The sequence below is a fragment of the Caenorhabditis remanei genome, chromosome I (assembly GCF_010183535.1).
Source record: "Caenorhabditis remanei strain PX506 chromosome I, whole genome shotgun sequence".
Taxonomy (NCBI): domain Eukaryota; kingdom Metazoa; phylum Nematoda; class Chromadorea; order Rhabditida; family Rhabditidae; genus Caenorhabditis; species Caenorhabditis remanei.
Window position 1 is genome coordinate 5,939,868 of NC_071328.1, and position 23,884 is coordinate 5,963,751.

The 23,884-nt window shown below is 38.1% G+C and overlaps 5 protein-coding genes and 1 pseudogene across 6 annotated transcripts in view; 4 read left to right on the forward strand and 2 right to left on the reverse strand.

Moving 5' to 3' along the window:
• GCK72_001040 (uncharacterized protein) overlaps positions 1–1,920 on the forward strand; it is a gene marked incomplete at both ends in the record, with an annotated part of 2,580 nt that extends 660 nt beyond the window's left edge. The window contains 3 exons of the mRNA XM_053722816.1: positions 958–1,028; positions 1,301–1,572; positions 1,620–1,920. Coding sequence (XP_053591461.1) covers positions 958–1,028; positions 1,301–1,572; positions 1,620–1,920 — 644 coding nt within the window. The remainder of the gene's footprint in view (positions 1–957; positions 1,029–1,300; positions 1,573–1,619) is intronic.
• A 1,096-nt stretch (positions 1,921–3,016) lies between these two features.
• GCK72_001041 (uncharacterized protein) lies at positions 3,017–4,140 on the forward strand (the record flags this gene model as incomplete). The annotated part of the gene is made up of 5 exons (XM_053722817.1): positions 3,017–3,067; positions 3,121–3,401; positions 3,455–3,541; positions 3,739–4,024; positions 4,072–4,140. The coding sequence occupies 5 exons, from the start codon at positions 3,017–3,019 to the stop codon at positions 4,138–4,140; spliced, it is 774 nt and encodes a 257-aa protein (XP_053591462.1).
• Positions 4,141–4,745: 605 nt separating this feature from the next.
• On the reverse strand, positions 4,746–8,377 carry GCK72_001042 (annotated as a pseudogene). Its single transcript has 5 exons — positions 8,239–8,377; positions 5,829–5,938; positions 5,669–5,778; positions 4,926–5,028; positions 4,746–4,877 (listed from the first exon to the last, which is right to left on the reverse strand). Coding segments are annotated over exons 1-5 (594 nt in total).
• A 2,060-nt stretch (positions 8,378–10,437) lies between these two features.
• On the forward strand, positions 10,438–14,604 carry GCK72_001043 (uncharacterized protein; the record flags this gene model as incomplete). Its single annotated transcript, XM_053722818.1, has 8 exons — positions 10,438–10,563; positions 11,860–12,177; positions 12,225–12,398; positions 12,448–12,648; positions 12,737–12,890; positions 12,945–13,186; positions 13,237–13,365; positions 14,494–14,604. The coding sequence occupies 8 exons, from the start codon at positions 10,438–10,440 to the stop codon at positions 14,602–14,604; spliced, it is 1,455 nt and encodes a 484-aa protein (XP_053591463.1).
• On the reverse strand, positions 14,300–16,197 carry GCK72_001044 (uncharacterized protein; the record flags this gene model as incomplete). Its single annotated transcript, XM_053722819.1, has 5 exons — positions 14,300–14,367; positions 14,962–15,026; positions 15,284–15,352; positions 15,674–15,797; positions 16,095–16,197. 5 exons carry the CDS (start codon positions 16,195–16,197, stop codon positions 14,300–14,302), a joined length of 429 nt encoding a protein of 142 aa, XP_053591464.1.
• Positions 16,198–20,594: 4,397 nt separating this feature from the next.
• On the forward strand, positions 20,595–23,595 carry GCK72_001045 (uncharacterized protein; the record flags this gene model as incomplete). Its single annotated transcript, XM_003111396.2, has 9 exons — positions 20,595–20,709; positions 20,759–20,846; positions 20,900–21,128; positions 21,178–21,276; positions 21,378–21,581; positions 22,225–22,329; positions 22,378–23,088; positions 23,145–23,456; positions 23,503–23,595. The coding sequence occupies 9 exons, from the start codon at positions 20,595–20,597 to the stop codon at positions 23,593–23,595; spliced, it is 1,956 nt and encodes a 651-aa protein (XP_003111444.2).
• Between the last annotated feature and the right edge of the window lie 289 nt (positions 23,596–23,884).

Consider the following 23,884-nt stretch of genomic DNA (forward strand, 5'->3'; position numbering starts at 1 on the left):
ACTCACTGTTTGGGCTTTCCGTTAAAATCGATTTCTAGTAATTTTAGTCGAGGCATTTAATAGAAATGTGGAACTGACGCGTGTCACTGAATCTACCGCCTTTTATATACATTTCTGATCGAAACGTCCTGGTTCATTCTCTTAGTTCACGTGTTTTATATTTTCTATTTCTCATAAAAGATTACGTGAAATTTTTATTTTTCAAAAAAAAATTTGCTAAAAATCTTTGCTAAAACGTGTGTACATATAGTGTATTCGGGATAGAAGTCCACCAATTTTTGAATCAAAAAATTTCAATATTTTTGAAACACTTCGACATTTTGACTCACTCCTTATCAAGTTTTTCTGTTTTTCTAACATTTCTCAGCCTAGAGTTACTACAATCATCTCTTTATCATCTCTGTCGTATTCTATTCACCATCTGTCCTTTTATGGTCTTGAGTCAACACTGCAGCATTCAGAAGACCTCCCACTCAATACGGTCTATAGATTATCGTATTTCTTTGTTAGATTTTCTCCATGCTCAGCATTATTACTCTTTCGTTAAAGTATTGCTCGGCAATACTTTTTGATGGGCAACGGTTCACGGTGCTTCCTTTTTTCGAATGGAAGAAAAATAAGTTTTCTCTTCAAAAATTGCCTTTTATTGCGAGAAAACTTGTGATGGAATTAATGGACCCAGCAGAGCGGTAATACATTCCAATACGTGTTCCCTTATTTACCCAGTTTATTCAGATTCAATATAAGTCTCATCTCAAAGCGGATGGAAGTCGATGTTCATTGTGCTAGAACTCGATTATATTCCCCTATTATCGTTTTTGTTGATAGCTATTCAAAAATTTTTCTGAAGGAAATCAAAGGGTTTGAACTGACTTGCACAATAACTGGTTTCAGAATCAAAACAGGAAAACGGTATGGTATCAGTGAGAAACCAAAACAAACTCCTAACTTTTTTAGCTTTTCCAAAATTGGATCAATTATCGAGAACACTGCAGAAGCGATTAATCGACTACGGACCACTTCCAAATGTGGGAAAATTGATATTCGAATTCGAACGAAATCTATCGAAAAATCATTTATCGAAGAGCTGTTATCCAATACAGTTTTGGAGAATTATTTCAACATTTCTATGATCGGAGTTGCCTTTGATATGGAGGCGATGACCTTTTTTATGAATACGGCAAAGTTTGATAGTCATTTTTCTTTCCGTAATTCTGAAATGCCTTTGGATTTGAGACATGAAAACGTGGGTTCCAATTTTAGAGTCTTCCAGCTAAACAATCATTGATTTATGTTACAGGCATTGAAATTTAAAAGAAGTATTTATGACGATGCTCGGTGGGTACGTGTGGATGATTTGTTGAGGATTGTGAACGTTGATCGAGTGATATTATATAGGACTAATTTAACTTCTGATGATGTTAGAGCCTTGCTAACTCATTGGATCAATAGTGAAGCTGATATGTTTCATTCGATGGAAATCATCGCTTATGAAGATATTGAACTAGATGAGTTATTTGATTCACTGGTTGTTTTGAAACATTTACATGATTCCTGTTCCACTATTTTTACGTAAGTTCACTGGAAATCGATAAACAAGTTTTGAGAATAAGTTTCAGACTGGCAAAATCTTCCTCACGAGTATTCCCGGTTTTGGCTATCACGTATGCTCTCTCCATTGTTATAATCTCTGCGTGGAAACCAGATGAAACGTTTAATGCTGACCTGAGTAAGGATCAGTACGAACCAACGTATCAAATACTTCAATTGCTGGAAAGGAAGACTACGTTGGAGAGATCTCTGGAACAACGAAATAATGGTGTTGACCAGATACAAATGACTGAAGAACTTGCTGAAATAATGCAGGAGTTGTGGAGGTTTGGAGTGTTTTTCGAAGGTGGGACAGCCACTAGAGGCTAAGTTTCAAAAGGAAACCTCTCATTTTGAACTTGCCAGAGTTGTAGATGCACGACTGCAGGTTTATCTGTTTTTGTTTTTAATCATGTTACATTTTGTTTTAATTCTTTTCTTGTAGCATCTATTAATATTAAACTCAAATGATTGCATCTAATCAAACTAAACCGCTTCAATAAAAAGTTTATAAGTTTGTATATTCAAGTTTCCTTTTGTATGAGACGGGATACAGGGTGGATAACGAGTCTGAACACTTTTTCTGTAGAGCAGTAGGCACCTTCATTGGTTGGAATTTTGAATTCGCTATTTTGAAACAGACGATCTACATATGAGCGGTTTTTATAATCATCAGGGTTCTCAAATTTGAGTCAAGCTACAGTAGTGGCCATAAAGAAAGCGACATTTGCAGTTTTTAGTGGAAAATTGTCAACTATTTGTCAGAGAAATTTTTGAGCTGTTTACATTGACTGCCTGTAACTTCTTAGGATGTGTCCGTACAGAAAAGTTGTCAAGTACAAAAATGAAGCTCTATTTGTGATCTATACACTCCATAAACAATCGATATTGTGAGACTATCTGTGAGAACGTTTCACATATTCTAAGGTAATCATTTTCAAATATTAGAATGGAATACCGATAACGAGCTTTAAAAATTGAAATATTCAGTATTTGAAACACTTTTGAGGCTTGAGACGTTCTCGAGAACGTTTCCAGAGATTTCTGTAGATGTGTAAACTCAGAAAACCTAAACATCAGAGTCACTTTCTCAGACAGTCGAAGTCATCAGGAGACTCTAGGCTCTTACAATTTCCTAAAACTATGCCTGAAAGATCTAAACACTCAAGAACGTGATCGTCTTTTTCGTTGCAACCAGATATGGCGATGGTTCTTCTCAAACCGTTAATTTCACTTTTATATGCATTTCTGATCAAGAAATTCTGATTTTTAAATCAAATTATTATTTGTTAGGTCATGTGTTCTGTATTTTCACCGAAATGATTACGTGAACTTTCTATAATTTTCAAATAAAAAAGTGCTTGAACTTCAAATTCCAATGTTCTCTTTCAGTTTCATTTTAATCGAGTAAAATAACGCATTTTTAATGGAAGGTGAAATCTCTAAAACGCCATACAACACTATCTATGCGCCGTTGGTGAGTTAGTGCTCTATTGACAATCCCCAATTATCAATAGAGCGCACTTTCAGAAGAACAAAAACAAAGAAGTGGTTTGTTGTGAGCATGGGAAAACGTGCGGAAAGGGAAAAGATGAGAATCAATACGTGAATTTATGCCAATCTCCTCCGAAAGAATCAACAGTTGCATCGAAACTCGTTGAGAAGTTGAATAAATTGGCTGATAAATCTGAAATAATCAGTCTGAAAAGTATCATGGAAAAGGAGAAATCAACGAAAAAGGGGAAGAATGAAAGGAAAAAGAAAGCAGTAATTGATGACAGTCAATCGTATGTCATGCTTGGACCAGCGAGGTATCGTGTTACTGTAGGGGGCGGAGCCAGAAATTGAAAATTATTCAATTCAGTGGAGAACAGAATTCTCAAGCGTCTCCAGCTCAACCTCCTTCTGCAAGTGAGATTTCGATTATAGACCGATCGGATAGTCGTCGCAAGTAAGACTGAAATTTCTGGAAATTTTCAAAAACTTTGGGTTTGATGGCCTAGGAAACTCCAGAGTTAGTCCATCGTGGTGTTCGATCTGGCGCGCGATCGGTGTGTCTGTGGCCGAATTCTAGCGTTTTCTAGGTCATCAAAACTTATTCCACTTCTGAAAACGAATTTCGTGGGCGGTCCTTAATACAACTTCCAGAAGCGGCGAAGCCTCATCTGCCTACATTGGTGTCCTGACTCTCGCAGAAGCTGAGAATCGTCTGACGAATCGTGGTGAATTCGCCCTCTACCATCTCTCCCACCCTGCCGGACGCCTCGATACTCTCTATGAATCCCTCCCACTCATGCTCATCTACCGTACTACCACCAAGAAAAATCGTCACTATTCGATTCGTGTGTCGTCGGAAAACCAATATTTCGTTGATTGTGGATATCCGAATGTTCGAAAACACTACTCGTTGAATCAGTTGATTATGTACTATAAGGTTTCTTCAAAGTTTTCAGAAAATCTGAAATCATCTACAATTTTCAGATCTCTGCCACGTGTGAAATCAACCCAGATGACACTTCTGCTGACTCGTTTTCCTGGTGGCTCGAGTAGAGAGAACTTCTGAAAAGAATTGAAAGTGAATGAATGTGTTTTTTTCTCAAAACTTGTTCATTGTTGTCATTTTACATATGCAAATAGAAATCTCTATTAGTTAGACAGTATTTACAAAGAATCGAGAGAAAAATTGAAAGGGTGAGTTTGGTATTAAAAGAAATTGATGTGTTTTTCGAGAGGGGGAAATCAGAGAGCACTGAGAATAGTTCGGTATTTATGTACAGAGGCATCGGGGAAGCGTGGAGGAAAAGAAAAAGAAATTATTTCAATCTAGAAAGAATACCCGGAATCGATGAATTGTGTCTGTTAAGGAGAGAAAGAGAAGGTGAGAGAGATGGTGTTAAAGCTGAAAAATGATTTCCCCCATTGAGTTAAAAAGAGCACATTCTCAAATCCTTTGACACTTTTAGAAAAAAATCGAATTGAAAACTTGATATGAGCAAGTAAAAAAACGAAAAATTAAACGGGGAGTCTGAATCACAGATACTATTTGGGAGGGGAAGGGGCGGGGTTTCGTTTTTTTTCTAAATTTTTGTTAGGAAAATTTCTCAATAAATACTATATGAAGAGACTGAAAATATGCTATATTCAAGGGATGTTAATTAATCAATTATCGCTCCTTCTGATGAATCCGACGTCGTCGTCTGATTGTTGGCTGTGTATGGAAGCTCGCCGGCCGCTGTGTTCTTCCTGTAGACAAATACTTGGCCGAGAATGAAGATGTCAATTGATATCTGGAATAAAAGATACTGGGTAGGAGGATTCGAGTCGAATCGATTTACCTGAAGAATAGCACAAATCCAGAACTGCAGAGGACTGCCTGTCGCCACGAAGTATCCAGTTTTTGCGAGATCTCCAGCCAACCACGCCAACACCATGGGGATACTGAAAACAAGCTCTTATTAGACGTGGAAAAACTGGGGCGCGTTCGGCGCTTTTTTTATTTCTACCGTAGTTTTTTTGTTTTCTTACAGGAGAACTTGGCTCTTCAATTTTATTTAGGGAATTTAGCCTCCTTTTTACTAGTTTTCGACAAAAAGGAATGTTGAAAAACTTTGACTGCAATAGATTTCCAAATTAAGTCGCCTGAAACTGAAACATCACAAAATCAGTCCAAGCCGGTCTGAGCCGAGACAAGTCTGATGATCAGTGATCCCCCAATTCCCTCTTATGTCCAAAACTTCTGAAAGCCCTTTTCTCTGAAATTGTCACTTTCAGCCTAACCAGAACGAACACGACCGAGAAGAGTCTAAAGAGTAATATTGAAATTCGTCCCTGTGGAAATCTGATCCATTATCCAAACATTTCCTCTCTTCTGAATTTTACCCGTTGTTTTTATTTCAAAACGAACTTTGGATTTGTTGCGTACTTTGTGAATCTAGTCGTTTTTCTGTTTTTCGTGCTCTCATTCTACCTATGATTTTGTGGATTTTCCCACGAAAGTTCACTGGTTGTTCAAAGACTAAAGGCATTTTCTTTGCTTTTTAGTTTACTGTCTGTATATCTGTTTGTCCAGATCACAAACCTCATTCCTTGTGTAGACTTCCTCTGGAAATTCCTCAGAAGTTGTGGCACTCCGAGAGTGGCTTCTGTAAGGAGAGCACACATTCCGATTGCTTCAATGTAGATTTTTTGCTGAAATTCAGATTTTAATTTATGCTTTTTCGATGAGATCTCTTCCTTACATTGAAAAAGATCCACGTGGCAAGAGACCAGAAAATGGTGAAGAGAAGGAGGGCAATGATGAAAGAAGCGAGATCGTGCCACGCCCAGAATGCATTGAAAAAGTCTCCTTCTGGAAATAAAAAACAGTAAAATCTGAAACTTTTCTGGAATTCATTTTTCTCTGAAAAGTGGGCAACTTCAACTGCTTCACTCTTTCCACCACAGAATGTAATCATTGAATTAGATATAAAAGGGGATAGAGAGAGTGAGATATAGGAAGGGACCCACACAACGAATAGAAGAGTTACTGTAGAGTTTGATTTGGAGAGATTTCACCTTTGAAATGATCCCATTTTCCATTTGTAATCACGTAAAATGCATTTGCAATGGTGTTCCGATGATATGTTTGCTCTATAATAAAACTGAAGATCACAACCACAACACGGATAGGAGGAAATTCTGATAGGAGAAACTTAATTGGTGCGTCTGAGACGCGATATTTTTTGAACCAGCTATTGTATCCTTCCTTGAGACAAAAGAAAAAGAACGTTTAGTGAGAAGAAGGGAAAAGAAAGTGATTAGTGCACACAACTTCATTTGGGACACTTTCAGTTCATTGGTGATTTGTTAGTTCATTTAGGAAAAGAGATTAGCTTAACTTAACTCAGAGCAACTAGTTCTTTGTCAACTTTCTGGGGTTAGAAACATGCAGTTTTTTGGTTTTCAAGCAGAGAACATGCATTTTTATCCAAATTTATTTTAGACGACCTGTCTATTTAAAAAATAATTTCAAAAGGAACTGGAAATCCATCCACCCAGCCATCAAGTATTCCAACTGAGTCACTTTCTCTCTCAACTGATACATAGAAACGCTACATTTAATGATGATACACTGCTAAAGAAAGCTCCGCCCATTTTGCAAGATTTCGCACGACTTTTCCGAGCCACTCGGACTCAGCTTTTTTGGGCTCACGTGTGTATGTATGTGTGCCTTCGCAATCATTGTTTACTACCACATCGCCTCCATCAAACAGGAAAAAAAGGAAAAATAGGTTTCTCTGGTTTTGACAAATCCAATTTTGAAGACCTCCAACTTTCAATTTTTGTGCTTCGATTCTAATTAAGGCGATCGTTTTTAGCTCTTTTTTGTTTGAATTGAATTCGATGGAACTTTTGATTTGAGTAGAAATTTGAAAGCTGTCTTCTGTCAGAATCTCCACAATTTCAGCGATTGAATCATATAGTATTTATCACAGAAATTCTTTAAACTGTGATTCTATAATGTGTTCTGATCTATCTTCATAGTGCTTCGTCACAATTCGTTTTTGAATAAAAAATTCCTCTTCGAAATTTTTTTGTCAAGAAGTAATCCATTCCTCTGCTGCTGAAATTGAATTGAACTCTTCTGACGACGAGGACAAAAGCAAAGCAGAGCAAAAAATTCCTTCAATTCAGGAATTCTATTCTTTTCTTTGCTCTTCTAAGTTGCTTCTGCTTTTGCTCCAATCCACTTCTAGTGTGTGTGAGTACGTGTGTGTGCAAAACGTCTTCACGGACGCAGCATCACCAGAATCTTCTCTTCAGAATTAGAAGAAGATGTCCTCATTCTCCACGCCCGTTATTCAATATTTCTCTCCGCCATTTTCTGACCTGATCCTTGACTTTTTATGGTACTTGACGGAATCATCTCCTTCTTTTTCTTCTTCTTCGTGCACACGTGCCCTCTATCCTCTTTTTTTCAACTTCTTCTGTTCGGGGGTCATTTGTGTGCAAATCTTCCGTAATGCTATTTTTCCAAAACGTGTGAGTCGGACAGAAGAAGGCGTTGTCCTTCTGTTGTTATCTCTTTCTCTCCCCCAAAAACACATCAGAAACCTCTGCAATTTGCATCTCGAAAAAAGCGAAAATCGGATCGAATTATGGTGTTTCAAAGCACATCTGAATGCGGTGGTGGCGGTGGCGACGACGTTGAGGAAAGAATGGAAGAGAAAGAATGAGAAAGAGAGAGGGATAAGCCGATTGTATCGTTTGGAGTTTAATTACTATGCTAATTCTTGTTTTTTCTTTGATAGGAGAGAATGGAGAGCTCAGAAGACCAAATACCTATTGGTAGGTGTTCTGGGTTTCAGATATTGCTGAAAAGCTAAAAATGTATATTGGATAGCCACATATTCAAAGATATGAAACTTGAAATCAACGCCTTTTGGTTTTGAAAAAGAATCTGAGATCTGTTGTCGAATCTTTTCAGATCTTCACACTTCCCGCCCTCCATTTCTATTCACAAATTTCCGGAACCCTATCTCATCCCTTGCATAGAATATTGAGAATTCCGAACTTCGTGAGAAAAAGAAAAAACGAGATGCGAAGTTCAATCAGTTTAGAGGTCATGTTTTGGCGATCCTCTCTCCTCGTCTTCTCTTCTTTTTTTACATTGGTTTCCTCTTGCAAAAGAACTGCTCCAAGTCAGTTTATCAATCATAATTGCTTCAACACCTGACTCTTTGTCACTTTCATTTCTTGTGATTTCTGACACCTCTCCTCCTCCTCCACCTTCATCAATACTGCTCATTTGGTAATTGTCCTCTTGACAATTATAACATCTTCGAAGAATTGATATCTTTCATGGAGTTGCTCAGCAGCCAATGGTGTGGGTCTCACGGCACCAAGACGTTGTGTGTATGTGCACCACACGCGAAAACCATAGAACGCCATCACTTATTCATAAACCAGTGCGACGGCACCCTTCTTCTCCTTATGCTTCTTCTTCACACTTTTGCCCTCAACAACGAAGACGTCAGGAAGAAGAAAAAAAAAGAAAAGGAGAGAGATAGGGTATTTGAGAAGATAGTAGAAGGAAGAAGGCGTCGGACTGCCTCCGAAGCACTTCCGTCCGGACAGAATTCGTCCGTTTTTTGTCTATTTCCATCATGGAACATCCCCCAACAACAGTGTCCTTTCCTTGACTGTGTGGACTGAGACTCACGTATTCCTCTGTTTACATGAACCGAATTCTAAAGTCATAAAGATTCTGAATCTATTTTCACAACTTCGTGATTCTAATATAGGCTCAGATGTCTGCCTTTCAGCATTATGCTACAGTATTCTAATCTCTTGCGGGCTGACTTATTCATTTTCCGACTACCTTAATTCTTTTTGATAGTGTACTAAGAAATTAAAACTGATTCTAAATTCTGTCAACTTCAGCTTCTTATTCACCTTATTTTAGTGCTGTATTTGAGAATTCGAAAACTACAAGTTAAGGAACATAGCATTCTAAATGTCTCCTTCAGTTCAAAATGCCAGTGTTTTCCCTAGATTCTAGTTACAGACATCCTAGATCCTAGGCTTTCAAGCTCTTCGAGAACTTCAAAAACAAGATTCTGATCTCCTGAACATGTAAGATCTCAGTGAACTCTTCGTCTTCATTATTCTGTCCCCTCCTACTCCCCAAGCCATTGTCATGTTCTCTCCTAGACACCATACTTGACACAAACTCTTATATTTCTTAAAAACGTGAATCTTCCTCTTCTTATCCATTCATACTTCTTGTCAACTCAACACAATTCGTATTGACGTTCTCACGCTTGAGAGAGCCTCCAGAAGCGGAGGCCTCTGGGTTGTTGATGTTGCCAGCATGTTTTGAACGGAGAGAGAGTGATTAGACAACACAACTTTCCCAATAAAGGACAAAATGCTTTTGATGAGAACTTTGAAGTGGGATTCCCTTTTCTTTTGCTCAATCTTCGAGCTCCTAGATCCTTCTAATTTTGAATTCCACCTACTAATCGTCTCAATTACTCTCTCGTAACAGCCAGTGTCTCTTCCTCATTTCCAGAAATAGGTCAATTCAGAATTCTGTTCAGAATAAATTCAGACCTCTTACACTTTTCAGCATCTATTGATCGTATCTATCGAAAAGACCCCCTTATATCAAGAGTCCAACTTCTTCACCTACTCCTTCCAAATTTTCTCACAAGTCCTTCTTCTTCTTTCTCCTCTGCTACTTCTTCTTCTGCTTCCTTCAACTTCGTCCTTCTCAAGGCGTGCCTTGTGTGTGAGAACCTGCGCGCGCACTCAATATCACATGATGATGAGATGATGATGATGACCGCAGGAGCAACTCTCAACTCTTCTGACTTTCTTTTAAAATCCTTTCCAACAAAATCGCTGGACTTTTCTGTAGAACACCTTCTCTGAAACTCCTCCGTCATAATGTGGGCGGTATCCTAAGATTTCGGGAGAGAGAGAGCCCAGAATAGTTGGAAAAGTTTCCAAAACGGGATCATCCAAGACGAAACAGCACCTCTTCGGGGGCCCCGCGCACGCGATTTCATCCCATCCTCCTTCTGCTTCTTCTTATTCTTCGCGCCCCTACTTTTTTCCTTCACCCTCCTTACTTCTTCTGATTATCTTCCCATTCATCCGCGCCAAAATTCTATTTGTCCTCTTCTTCCTCCCCGTGCTCCTTTTCTCCATCTGTGCTCCTCCTTACCGCCCTTTTTTGTGCACTCGTTTTATGCTGATCGTTGTGTCGGTTCGTCTTCTCTTTTTTTGCCTTTTTTCACTCGTTTTGCTCAACATCGCAACTTCTCAGAAGTAGCAGCTCCATCGCCACGTGTCACACCCGTCATGTTTCTGGTCTCCGATGGAGATGGCGGGGTCATCGAAGAAGTCGACTACACGAAAATCGCACGACTTGCTGGTATCAGCATGGGCAATGAATCAGAAGTGGTATCTGAGCTATGCAAAGAGCAGGTAGGATATCATCTGGATGCCAAGTAATCAATAAGAAAAGATAAAAGACAATTGGGCGTTGTCTGACAAGGGAACCTTTTTCATACACGGGTTGAGAATTTGCTGAAACTTGGCACACGTATACTTTCGACTATGCTCAATTTAATGGCGTTGTCAGAATTTGCAGAGTTATGCTAATTGGCTAGAAAACTCGATCTGAAAATTCTGGAAATCCACGCCTCATTTTGTCCGCGTGGCATCCCTCTCTTGATTCTCCTTTTCACAATACAAAAAGCAACGAAAATGGCGCAGTGGTAGTGAGGGGGTGTGGTATTGGGAAGGTGGTGGGTACGGTTCCTCTCCCCCGACATTCTTTTTTTGCATTTTTGAATTTGAATTTTAAAGAGCTTCTGATTGGCTTAAAATACACTTTTTGGATTTTGAATCATCGAAAATTGATGATTGTGTATTCAGGAAGCAGTTATGACGAAAAACGAAACACTTTTTTTTTGAGAATTTTTCGCTTCCGACCATCAAGAAAGAGGTGGACTAGGTAAAAAAATACTTTGAAATAAAATTTTTGAAAATACATCATTTGAACAAATCAGAAGAAAAATAGTTTCATTTTTGAAAAAAACTACTTTGCCCACCTCTTGATGGTCGGAAGCGAAAAATTCTCAAAAAAAAAGTGTTTCGTTTTTCGTCATAACTGCTTCCTGAATACACAATCATCAATTTTCGATGATTCAAAATCCAAAAAGTGTATTTTAAGCCAATCAGAAGCTCTTTAAAATTCAAATTCAAAAATGCAAAAAAAGAATGTCGGGGGAGAGGAACCGTACCCACCACCTTCCCAATACCACACCCCCTCACTACCACTGCGCCATTTTCGTTGCTTTTTGTATTGTGAAAAGGAGAATCAAGAGAGGGATGCCACGCGGACAAAATGAGGCGTGGATTTCCAGAATTTTCAGATCGAGTTTTCTAGCCAATTAGCATAACTCTGCAAATTCTGACAACGCCATTAAATTGAGCATAGTCGAAAGTATACGTGTGCCAAGTTTCAGCAAATTCTCAACCCGTGTATGAAAAAGGTTCCCTTGTGAGGCGCTGTCCGCAACGGTTTTGGAAAGAGAAGAGAAACTAAGCCAGCGGGCAAAACCGAACTAGCGTGCTTTGAACACGACCGCCGCTTTAGACCACTAGGCCATGCGGGCACATTTGAAAAAGGGTTGCCACGTAAATGAGAAGAGGCCAGCCGACTGAACCCGCCGAAGGCGGGGAAGAGAGGCTGGTCAATAAGAAAAGATATTTCAGCTCCGAATAATTCTTCGAGAAAAGCTGCGAACCGGAGAGCAACTGCCACCAGCTGTTCTTGTTCTCCTATGCATTCCAGCTGTTATAATCATTCTTCTCACAGTATTCGGTAATCTACTGGTACTATTCTTCAAAGCGAGAGTTGGTCGAACTAACACCACACTTCTCGTATGGAATCTAGGTCTCACTGACTTTCTCGTTGGTGTCATTGTACTCCCTATGGGAGCTGTTTATTTGATTTATCGAAAATGGATATTCGGACGGTTTTTATGTCGATTATGGGTTGCAGCTGATGTGACATTTTGCACGTGTTCTGTGGTAAGTATTTGCTGTTCTATCCTTGATTCAACTCATCGCCGTTTCAGGTAACAATATGTGTAATATCTGTGGATAGATATCTCGCAGTGACAAGACCACTTCGCTATAAAAGTATTGTAACTAAAACGAAAGTTATCACAGTGATGACTATCATTTGGGTATTCTCATCATCAATTCTACTGACAACTGTTCGATGGGAGCAACCGGAATGTTATGATGATGTGAGTAGATTTGCCTCATTTTCATTTGAGAATTCTGAATAATTTTCAGTCTCTCTGCTTCGTTGGAAACGAAATTCGACATTTGGCTCACAGTGTCGTCTTCGCTTTCTTCCTTCCAGCTTCAGTCACTTTAACTCTCTATTGGAGAATCTACAAACTGGCGAGGAACCGTCAGAAGGCGTTGGATCGCGGATTTCTCATGATTCTCGGCTCAAACATGAACTTTCTCACGAACACACTAAGTCAGCAGGTATTTGCTTTTTTGCAACAAAAAACTTGTCCCTCTGGTGGTTCGAATCGTTGAATAATTCACCAAGTTTTCACACTCGGAGTTTCAGACAACACTTCGTGTACATTTCGGGAAAACAAACGGGATGGTTGAGCATCAGCGGCGAGTTCTTAGGACACACGAGAGGATTGCGAAGACGTTAGGCGTTGTTTCGTGTTCCTTCTTGTTTTGCTGGCTCCCATTTTTCGGGTTATACCTAACAAGTGAGTTCTAGATCCTAGTCTCTGATGAAACTTCAATCAATGTTCATCTTTCAGACTACAAATGTTCGGGTTGCATTCCACCAATCGCTATCGACGTGGCAAGTTGGTTAGGCTACTGTAACTCAATGTTGAATCCAATTATCTACTCATTCACTGTCAAAGAGTTTAAACGATCAGCGTTTCGACTAGTCGTTCCAATTTGGCAGTTCGTGAATCGATGTTTGCCATTCGTGCCGGCTCCACCCGACAATATTTTGCAAAGGATTGCAAGACATGTTCATAGGCATAAGGAGAAGGTGAGTTATATCCATTTATATGGAAGAATACTAGAAAATGTAACTTCCAGGAAATGCAAACAAGGCATCGATCATTCGAGATGTCTTCGAACAAAAATGGAATGCTGACAACAAAAGTTCGCTCAAAGCGGAGGCAAACAGAGCCGAATGTTGTCGGATTGATCACTCCCGATCATAAAGTGAGTATTTCTTTCAAATGATAGTCCCAATCTTCAAAAATCCCCTGTAAATTTCAAATCCAAACACCACCTGCCATAAGGCTTCCATTCCCCGCTATTTCTTATCTCAAAAATCTATGCAATTCCAGTTGCAGACAGTGGCTTCGTAACATCACACCACCGATATATCTCCATCTCCATCTCTCTCTTTCTCTCTCTCTGGACGTGTTCATCTTCCCATGCCATAATTAATTTATTTTATCTATTCCAATCCATCCCACTCCCACTTCCTTTGTATCGATTGATCCCGTGTGTTCTTTTGGCTTAAAGCCATTTTGTGTATATAAAATCTTGAATCTTGAATCTACTCATCGTCACCGCTTTCTCTTTCTCTCTCTTTCATTTTTACCATGATGAATTATTCGACAGAGCAAAGACGTACTTCGGAATTTGAACTAACGAGAGAAAAAGAGAGAATACTGAGGGGAGGAAGAAAAAAACGATTTTTGCAATACACACATACAACTAGAGAGGTGGTTGCTGCGGAGATGAATTATAGATATGGTAGAAGAGTGGGAAATGTGAGAAGAGGAGCAACAAGAGGAGTTTGACTGAAACTAGGGGAGAGAGAGACACCGACCAAATAGCGTAATTAGTCAGATTGGATGTGTGCATATTGTTGAGAACTCTCAATGGAGTACTCTATAGAAATATGATTTTTGGTTTCTCAGCAAGACCCGAGAATTTATGCATTATATCAATCAACTTTTGGAAAAATTGAGGTTGAGGGGAAAACTGCAAAGTTTTACCATTGATTGGATTGAAGATTTGTTACATTTTATCATGCGGACTAATTTGAATCATGCATTTTCTAGGCCATGCAAAGAATGTTACAAGTGTTATGACTCTGAATATATCAAAAACGCCTGTGACGTCTTCTGAGTCTTTGTCGTTTTTATTTGTATTCAGTGGATTCTGATGATTCAAAGTGTGCTACAATTCCATCTTCGATTGATGATGTGCCTAAATTTTTGAAGTCTTCTCCATGGGTTTGATGAACTAAACGTGCTCCAGAATTTACAAACCGTTGCTTTTCGGGGTTCTGGACATTTTAGTGTTTCAGATGAACGCCACAATCTCATTCTTAAGGAGTTGCAGTTTTTGAAGATTCTAGATACGGATTTCAAGCTCTCCGATGCCTTCTACTGTCAAAACTGTGAGCTTCGAAGAAAACTTAAAACTTCATTCTATCCAGAGTGAACCAATGAATCCGCCTACTTAGGGCTCAATAACCTAAATAATACAACCCAAAATGACATCACAACGAGTTATTTCTTATGAATTTTAATCCAGAAATAACCGCCCTGATGTCCTAAAATATCCTTCATCTTTTTCTTCTTCCTCTTCTTTTTTGTTCGAATTCTCTCTTCTTTGACGTCACATCATCAGTCTCACATTCCCATTCCTATTCAAAATGGACAGAAAAGAAGCATGCGGGACGACGAAGGAAAAAAAGACATTAACACACAGACTGGGATGGATCGAGTATAGTTGGGGCAGTGGAGGAAGTCGCTCCGAGATTCCAAAAAAAAGATAACCTATTGAGACGAAACTTACTCAGAATTGACTTCCGCAGTGGTTTTGCAGTGTGTTTTCGGTTCATTCGGACAGCGATTTCCAGCCTGAAAACGAGAGAATTTCAAATTACAGGAGTTAAAACATCTTTTTGTGTTTTCGGATCAATTTGGAAGAAATACAGAAATATTCGGAGATGAAAATTCAAATTTCGAAGAAATTTCAGTTTTAGGTTGACTTTTTGGAGAGAAAAAGTTAGAAAAGTATTCTATCAACTGACAACTGAAATTCGCATGGAATTCGAATTTTTTACCAAAAAACTGGAAGTTTTTCCAAACTAAATTGAAAAAAATGTCAAACTTACATCAGAACCATACAAACAAGCATCACGATACTTTGAGCAAGGAGGGCATTGTCGAACCGTTTGCCGAACCTGAATTTTCAGATAAGTTTTCACAATTTTTTGTACGAAAATGGGTGAAAGACTGAAGAACTCAATAGCTGTTTTCAGGTTTCCGAAAACATTTCCTGGTATAAGGAATCTTGGTGTCCAAAAGTCATCCTTAATCACTAAAAATTGCAAAATTTCCAGAGAAACCTATGAATTGATTCAGGTTTTCTAAAGAACCGCTTGACAATCATTTCTTTGAAAAATTCCCAATTTTAAACGACAAAACTATGTTCTAATATATCTTTTTATGAAAAGATAATCAGGTTTCAGTCTCAGAAAAATTGAAATTATGAAAAAACTCACCAGAACAATATACGAAGAATGTTGGCGACACAGAGGGCAAGACACACGAACAGCGAGAATCCAGAAGCATTCCGACGGTGATGAATTTCAGCATATTGGAACACGTATGGTATCGCTCCTCCCACTGGAATTTTATGGTTTTTGAAAGAGAGTTTTCAATAAAAATAGTATTGTCGAAATAAAAAAAGTGATACCCGGTGTTTGCGGACTTACTGCTAATTTTAATAATTTTTCCACTAAGTCCGCAAACACCGGGTATCACTTTTTTTATTTCGACAATAATTCCGTAACAAATTAAAATGAAAAATTCAGAAAAATATCTTAATTTGATATTTCAACTTTTGTAACTTCATGAAACGTTCGAACGCAAAATAAACATGATTTCAGAAACTCGTTTTAACTCAAAATGACAGAAACTGACCGATGATGAAGAACTTGAAGAAATATGTGAGTCCCAAGACGAGCCAACTAGCGACCTCATTCCAAGGAACGAGACGGAGTCCTTGTGACTCGACGACAAGCATCTTTTCAGTCTGAAAATATATTGAATATGAAAAAAGATGTGATTCTATTAGTAGAGCAGACGAGGTGGACACTAGTAGTAGTCGGTTGCTAGGCAGGGATTAAGAGTGGCAATGCTTCGAGAAGAGCTTTGTAGTTACGCGAGTTCAATTGAAATCTCGGACTTTTTTTCGTATTTGTATGGAGGATTAGTGCACATTGCTATAGAGTAAAATTTCTTTGGGCACAGAGTCATATTATTTTGATAACAACTTGAACTTGAATGAAGTACAATATGATTCAGAATTTTTTAAATAGAATTTTCATTCGAAAGGTTATCTGTTTAATGATGAGAGTCTTATTTCAAAACTTCATAACTTACTAGTTAGTTTGTTTGGATGTATATTGAGTAGAAAAAAAGAGATCATAAATCAAACGTTTTCCAGTAAGAAAACGAAAAATTATAAAAATTAGGCCCCGAGTAGAGACTTTTTTTACGAGACAAGGATCTTTATCACTATGAATACATACATTCGACCGATAGAATCGAAAGATGGGCACTCCCTCACTTGGCCGAGATGTCCTTGGTCACCTCTTATGCTAATTATGGATTGGGGAAACATTTGAGGTGAGAAAACGAGAAAAACGAGAGAGGAAGAGAGATGGAGATGAACAAACTACTATGAGGATGCGAGGATTATGAAATTTTTTGAGTTCTTCGAGTGAGCAAAAAAATGTGTTTTTCAATGAGGAAACATTATTTATTGCTACGGATTCATTCATTGCGCAAGACATTTCTTTTTTGACAATTAGAGTGTCGGGTTCGGAGTGGGTGTTTGGATACAATATTTATAACGGTTGAGAGCTGGCAATGAGGAAACGTCTGTTTACTTTTCCGCGAATCATCAGAAGTCATGAAGCTTTCCTATTCAAATTTTAAGAAAACTGATAATTTTTTTTGACAAAAACAACTTCACTCAAAGTTTGGAGCATTCTTTTCAATTTTGATAAAATTTATAATGATCAGCACAATATTCTTAAAGCAAAACCTATATTTTAAACTATTTATAGCTAAAACAGATTTCGCAAGTTAATTTTCCTAATGAAGTGGTAAATAGAAAAGCATCACCCGGGTGACTTGAATCTCGAGACTGCAGCTCACTTTCACCTGTTTATATTTCTCTCCCACAAATAATTAAATATATGCGGCATATTTTAAACAAAAAAAAGAACAATTGCGTTTTCTTCTTCTCTCTGTTGATGATTTTTACACACTGGATTTTGAGAGAAATAGAACAAGAGAGCGACTGAGTGAGAGGAGGAAGACAGGGAGGAAACGTGTAAAATATTTCAATTCTTGTTGTCAAATATTTATTAAAACTAAAAGAAAAGAGAAAGAAGAACTTAAAAGTCAAAAAATTAAGCAAAAACTTCGAGGAATTTTCGGAACTTCCGTAAGAAACCCTAAAGAGAAGTTACCAAGATTCGGTACGGTTCAACTCGATTCTGCTAATCTAATTAATTTAATTCGAACTAAACCGGTTTGAACTGAAAGTTTTGATTCGGACCAATCTAAAACTTGCAAAAAAAAGTCCGAGCGGGCTTCCGATGAATCTGTCGATAGTGTTCTCCTCTATTTTGGGAGGAAAAACCAGTTTTATTCTTTTTTTTTGCGCAGATGGTATCGTCACATGACGTGGTTTTTCTTACAGATTCTCCAGAAAATTTAAGTTTTCTAACCTTTAGAAGTTGAGAAACAATATCAAAAAGAGGACAGAATGATATAGTTAAGGAGGCGGAGAAGGAAACGGTGATAAGAAAAAATGTTATCATTTCTACAAAATATCAGCGATTTTAGATGAAAACTTTAATCTCTTATATGTGATAAAAGTTTTTTTTCAAATTACATGATCTCACTCTCTTTTTCTTAGCTTCTCTCGAAAATCGTAGCTTCAAAAATCAATATTTTCGAGAGAGAAATGAAAAGTGAAACGTTTCGATTGATTTTCTGAACAAACAGTACTAAAAAAGAGAAATTGTACTATATTTCCACACGAGACATGAACAAATTAGAGTGATGACTCATCAGTTGACAGACACCAGACACAAAAAAGTTTTTACAGAGAACAAAATTATTTCAATTAGCCGAGAAAAAAATAAAACTTACCATGAAAACGGCGTGGAAATTTTCTTATCAAATTTCAAATTTCCTTTTTTACGAGCTTCTTATCACAGTAATCGAGAAGGCAGGAATCAGAAACAGGTGAAAATCTGGAGACAAGTGGAAGTTTTCTTGTCCGATGACTCCGCCCACTTTTCACGAGAATGACGCCAGAAGGCGGTAGACACGAAAGTTGCGAGCTGGCGTCTTTCTTGTGTCGAATTTTTTTTCGTTAATCAGATGATTTAAGTTTTCCAGTTTTTCTGCGAAATGTTATGCAGATTTCTTCATATTTTTATTTTCAAAAATTCAGGATTTGTTTGTTCTGTCCAAATAACAAAACTTCGAAAATTATCGATCCGTATTTCTTCGTATGAAAATATCTTTAAAGTTCGGTTAGAAAAGTTAAATACTGAGATGTTGAGGAAACAATAGAAACTGAATAGGAAATCATAGTTGTGTACAGCAGTGACTACTAGTGGCCCGAAATCAGATAAAAAAGTTTCGAAGTAATTTCAAAATAACTTATTTTAAATTTCTTCAATTATTTCTGTCATTTATTGGCTATTTCGTTTTTTTTTTTAGCCTCACTTGTAGCTTGCTTTTTCCATGTTAATTCGAAAAAAACGAGTTTTCATGAACCGGACGTCTAGGTAGTGATTTTAAGATGGTTTTATCAAAAAACAATTATTAAATTCAATTTTTTAACTTCGTGAAAAATCTGAGAAATTCACGAAACCTGCCGACAAAAAGATTTTAAAGTCGATTCTCAATGTTAGTATCATTTGAAAAAAAAATTTTTAACGAGTCATGTTTTGGAGCATCATGGGCCCAGATTGCAAAACTAGATAGTACCCCACTGAAGCGCATGCTTTAACGCGTTCCACATCTCAAAAAGTATTTTAAACTGAAGGAAAATAGTAATATGAGAAAAAATGAAAAGAAAACTGTAGTTTCGAGAAGAATTCCTATCGTAAAGTTTCAATTGTGTCGTAATAACGATGACGAATACATAGGGCGTGATAAAATAGACAATATTGAGTTTTAAAAAAGAAAAGAGATGATCAAAAATGTTTCCATAGAAGAGTAGTTCTTCATGTTATACATAAAACAATCACTCTTGCATCTTTTCTTTTTTTCTGCTTCTATGAATATTGAATGCTAATTGTTTCTTTTTGAGTAATGGTGGTTAGTAGATCTCGTCGTGAGAGAGCGGAAGCACAGCATAGAGAAGTGAGATAGTTAAGCACCGAATAGACTAATTTTTCGCGATGTCCGAAATATTGATTTCACGATTTCGACCACCTTATCCAAATATTTGCATAAGACTTGACTCATAGACTCGTAGGCTTCTCGGGGCGAACAAGGAAATTGAAGGGAGTCAGCGGAGAGAGAAAACCAACTAAGTACAACACATAGTTTTTGACGCCGCTGCGCAAGAAATAACGTGAGAGAAGCTCCGGGAGCCGGGAGCGCCAATGAGAGGCGAAATGTGACATATTTTGGGACGAAGAGAAAAGAAAAAGAAGACGTCCGTCAGGAGGCGACGGAAAACAAAATATATAGACTCTGGCGACGCTAGCACAGCTTCTAACGAAATAGGGGGAGGGTTCGGCCCAACAACAAGAAACATTTTAGTGGTGGTTTGCTGGCTGACCTATACTGCCATCAAAAATGTGTTATGGGGGCTCTAGTGGCTCTTTTCTTTTGTAATGAGAAGGGGAGTTAGACCTTCTTGTGTTCGCTTTTCGACTATGTAGGTCTTTGTCGAAGTTAGGTTTTATTGTAGAAGTTTTTCCCATACCATCACAAACCTAAAAACAAATAACTGATTCCCGCATAGTTAAAAAAAAGTTTCGGGGCTTGGAGAAACGTTGAAAAGTAATCATTATATTCTAGCCCTAAATTTTTTGTGTAACCAGAATCAAAGTTGAGAAACTCAAGAAAATCAATTTAAAATTTCTGAAATTGATACATGTCTTGTCCAGATGGGAGAAGAATAAAATAAAAATAGAGATGTTTGGTAATGGTGCCTTCGTCGTTCTTCTTCTTCTCCTTTCTTTCTCGTTTTCTCTCTACCACTGCTCGGTTTTTTCGTTCTTCGTATCTCATAAAAAATCATGGTTTCGCCCCGATTTGTTTGCGTTTCATTTTGTTCCTCTTCTCCCCTTCTTTTTGGAAATGTTTCTTTTTTTGCTCTCTGACAGTATCTCCCTTTACTATCTTATTTTTTGTTTTCAGGGTAAAACACTTCCAAAAATGGTTAAAGCCAGAAAGGAGGGAAAAGTCAGCAGAAAGCTGAAACAAAAACCGGATTATGGACCGGTTAAAAATCGTCATACGTTCCGTGGTTCGAACCATTCTATGAATCCAGGTATTTATGAACTAAATCGAACGAAAAATACTTTATTAAAAATTTTCAGATCGTAAGGCTGATTCGGGAGACAAAAGTCAACGTTCGAAGGCTACCATCAACCGTCTTCGTATGTATAAAAGTTTCAAACCGATCAGGTTAGTAGAATTATTTGCGGAAAGTTATTCATTACCACAAAACAAATTTTCAGAGACTCGAAAGGAAAAATCGTGAAAGCCGCCCCATTCCAGGAGAAGCTTTCATCAGGAACTCAGGCCAGAATCGAACCAAACAGAAAATGGTTTGGTAACACAAGAATTATCGGACAAGAACAACTCCAGAAATTCCAAGCGAATCTTGGAAAGGTGTTGAGCGATCCGTTTCAAGTTGTCATGAAGCAAACGAAATTGCCGATTAGTCTACTTCAAGAGAAGGCTAAGGTTTGAAGAAAACGTAGTCATCCATCAAAAATTACGTAGTATTTTGCAGACGCAACGAGTGCATGTGACGGAAACTGAGAGCTTTGAGTACACTTTTGGAAAGAAGGCGTTGAGAAAGAAGGCCAAATTGAACGACGCTTCTTTGGAGGTAGGTTTTGTGTGGGAAATAAGAGAAGAGGGTGGGGTCGAGTCTAAATAACAATTATTTTCAAAGCGTATGATATCTGGACTCAATTGATAAACTTGTAGGATATGACGAAAAGTGCAGAAGACAGAGAAGTTAAATACAAACCAGAATTGGATTTGAGCAGAGAAAAGGAGCTCGGAGACCGTCCGGAAAATCAGAATCCACTTTTCCGTGCCGGACAGAGTAACAGAGTATGGGGAGAACTGTACAAAGTTATCGACTCTTCGGATGTTGTCGTTCAAGTCGTCGATGCAAGAGATCCTATGGTGAGTCAACAACGAAAATTGATATAGACACAACACTATCGGTCTGGTTCGTATTCATGATCAGCTACAGTATACTAACCTAGTACAGTATGGAAACATAGGGTATCATGCGACCATCAGCAGGCTGCTGGACAAACAGACAAACAGAACTACATTCGCACAGTGGGAAAAAATATGAATATGTTCTAAAAAAAACAAAACGGAAAGCGTTATTTTCTTTTCACCAAACCAACTGCGACTGAATTCACAAGAGAAAAAAACGCATAGTGTTCAGTCGTTCGCAGTTTTCTTTAGTTTTTCCGCTTGTTCTTCTCAAACTACTTCACTCTTTTATTTTTATTTTTTCGCTGCTTTTCTTCCCTAGACAGACATAAAAAACGAAACGAGAACAAGGAATAAGAAGAGTGCGCGCAAACCTTTTTGTACTGATGAATTCGGAAGCTCCTTCGCAAAACGAAGGATTCCTTTTAGTATCGCGTTGCGTCGTGGTTCTAGAAAACCGAAGGTAATAAATGTTTACAGCCTTCTTATCAGAGTGTGTTGTGCTACCACCTGAAAATGTTGCAATTTTCGAATTGTAGTGTGGAAACAGGGAAATATAAACAATATTTACAACTTCAACTTTTATGCATAATTCTTTCAGGGAACTCGTTGTCGTCACGTTGAGGAGTTCTTGAGAAAGGAGAAGCCACACAAACATCTTGTGACTGTTATCAATAAGGTCGATTTGGTGCCAACTTGGGTTACGGTAAGTTGCTGAATCATTAGGATAATAAAACAAGCTTTGAATTTTCAGAGAAAATGGATCGGAGAGCTCTCGAAGGAAATGCCAACCATCGCATTCCATGCCTCCATCAACAACTCTTTCGGAAAGGGAGCTGTAATCAATCTTCTCCGTCAATTCGCAAAACTCCACCCAGACCGTCCACAAATCAGTGTCGGTTTCATCGGATATCCAAATGTCGGAAAGTCGTCTCTCGTAAATACTCTTCGTAAGAAGAAAGTATGTAAAACTGCACCGATTGCTGGAGAAACGAAAGTTTGGCAATATGTGATGTTGATGCGTAGAATCTATTTGATCGATTCTCCTGGAGTCGTATATCCACAAGGAGATACTGAAACTCAAATTATTCTTAAAGGAGTCGTTCGTGTTGAGAACGTAAAAGATCCAGAAAATCACATTCAAGGAGTCCTCGATCGTTGTAAGCCAGAACATCTCCGCCGTCAATACGGTATCCCAGAGTTCTCGGGTGTTGATGATTTCCTAACAAAGATCGCAATCAAACAAGGACGTCTTCTGAAAGGAGGAGATCCAGATATTGTTGCTATTGCTAAAGTAGTATTGAATGAGTTCCAACGAGGAAAGCTTCCATATTTCGTACCACCACCTGGATGTGAGGAGAGAGCGAAGAAGGACTTCGAACAAGCTCCAATCAATCAGATGTGTGCTGACGATGATGAACAACTTCCACCAGATGCACAACTTGAATTAGATGATGTTGCTAGAGTAAGTCAAATATAGTTTTTGTTACAAGAAAAATTTCATGATGAAATCTATTTCAGAATGGGGGTCCAGACGAGGATAAAGATGACGAAGAAATTGACGATGAGGAGCAGGAGGAATTGACAGAGATCGGATCCACGTGTTCTGGTCTCACTGATCTTTCTGGAATCAGTGATTTGGCAGAAGATTTATCAGATAGTGAAGAGGTTGTTGTCGAGGAGCAAACTTCCAGCGATGCTGCAGACAAGAAGAAGAAGAAGGATGATATCGCCAGTGTGAGAACTCGTGGAAAGAGAGGAGGAAAGAAGGCGAATAAGGCTAAAATTGCTGGAAAGACCATTGTTCAAGCTGCGTCGGAGAAGAAGGATAAGGTAACATATAGTTCATAGAATCTATCAATAAACTGGATGATTTCAGAGCGTTGTTGATTTTGCCAAACCAGGAGCTCAAAAGTCGAATATGTGGAGAAAGAAATTGGAGAAGAGACGAAAGGTCAAGCATCAGAAGTAAACTTCCTGTCTCCAGTGATAACTTTTGTCTGTTTTTGTTGTTATTTCCAATTATTGTTAAAGCCTTTTTCTCTCTGTTTCTATTTTTTAATTGTTAATGATTCACACAGTTTCTTTTCAAAATAATTTTCGCACTTTTACCCTGGAATGAAGATATTTTGTTGGTTGGCTTTTTTGTTCTCAAAATCCGCTTCGGTTTCATTGCCTATTCTTATATTTCTAACACTTCTTCCCCATGAAATATCATGGATTCATTCTAACATTTTCAGAGAATTTTGAAAGGAAACCAA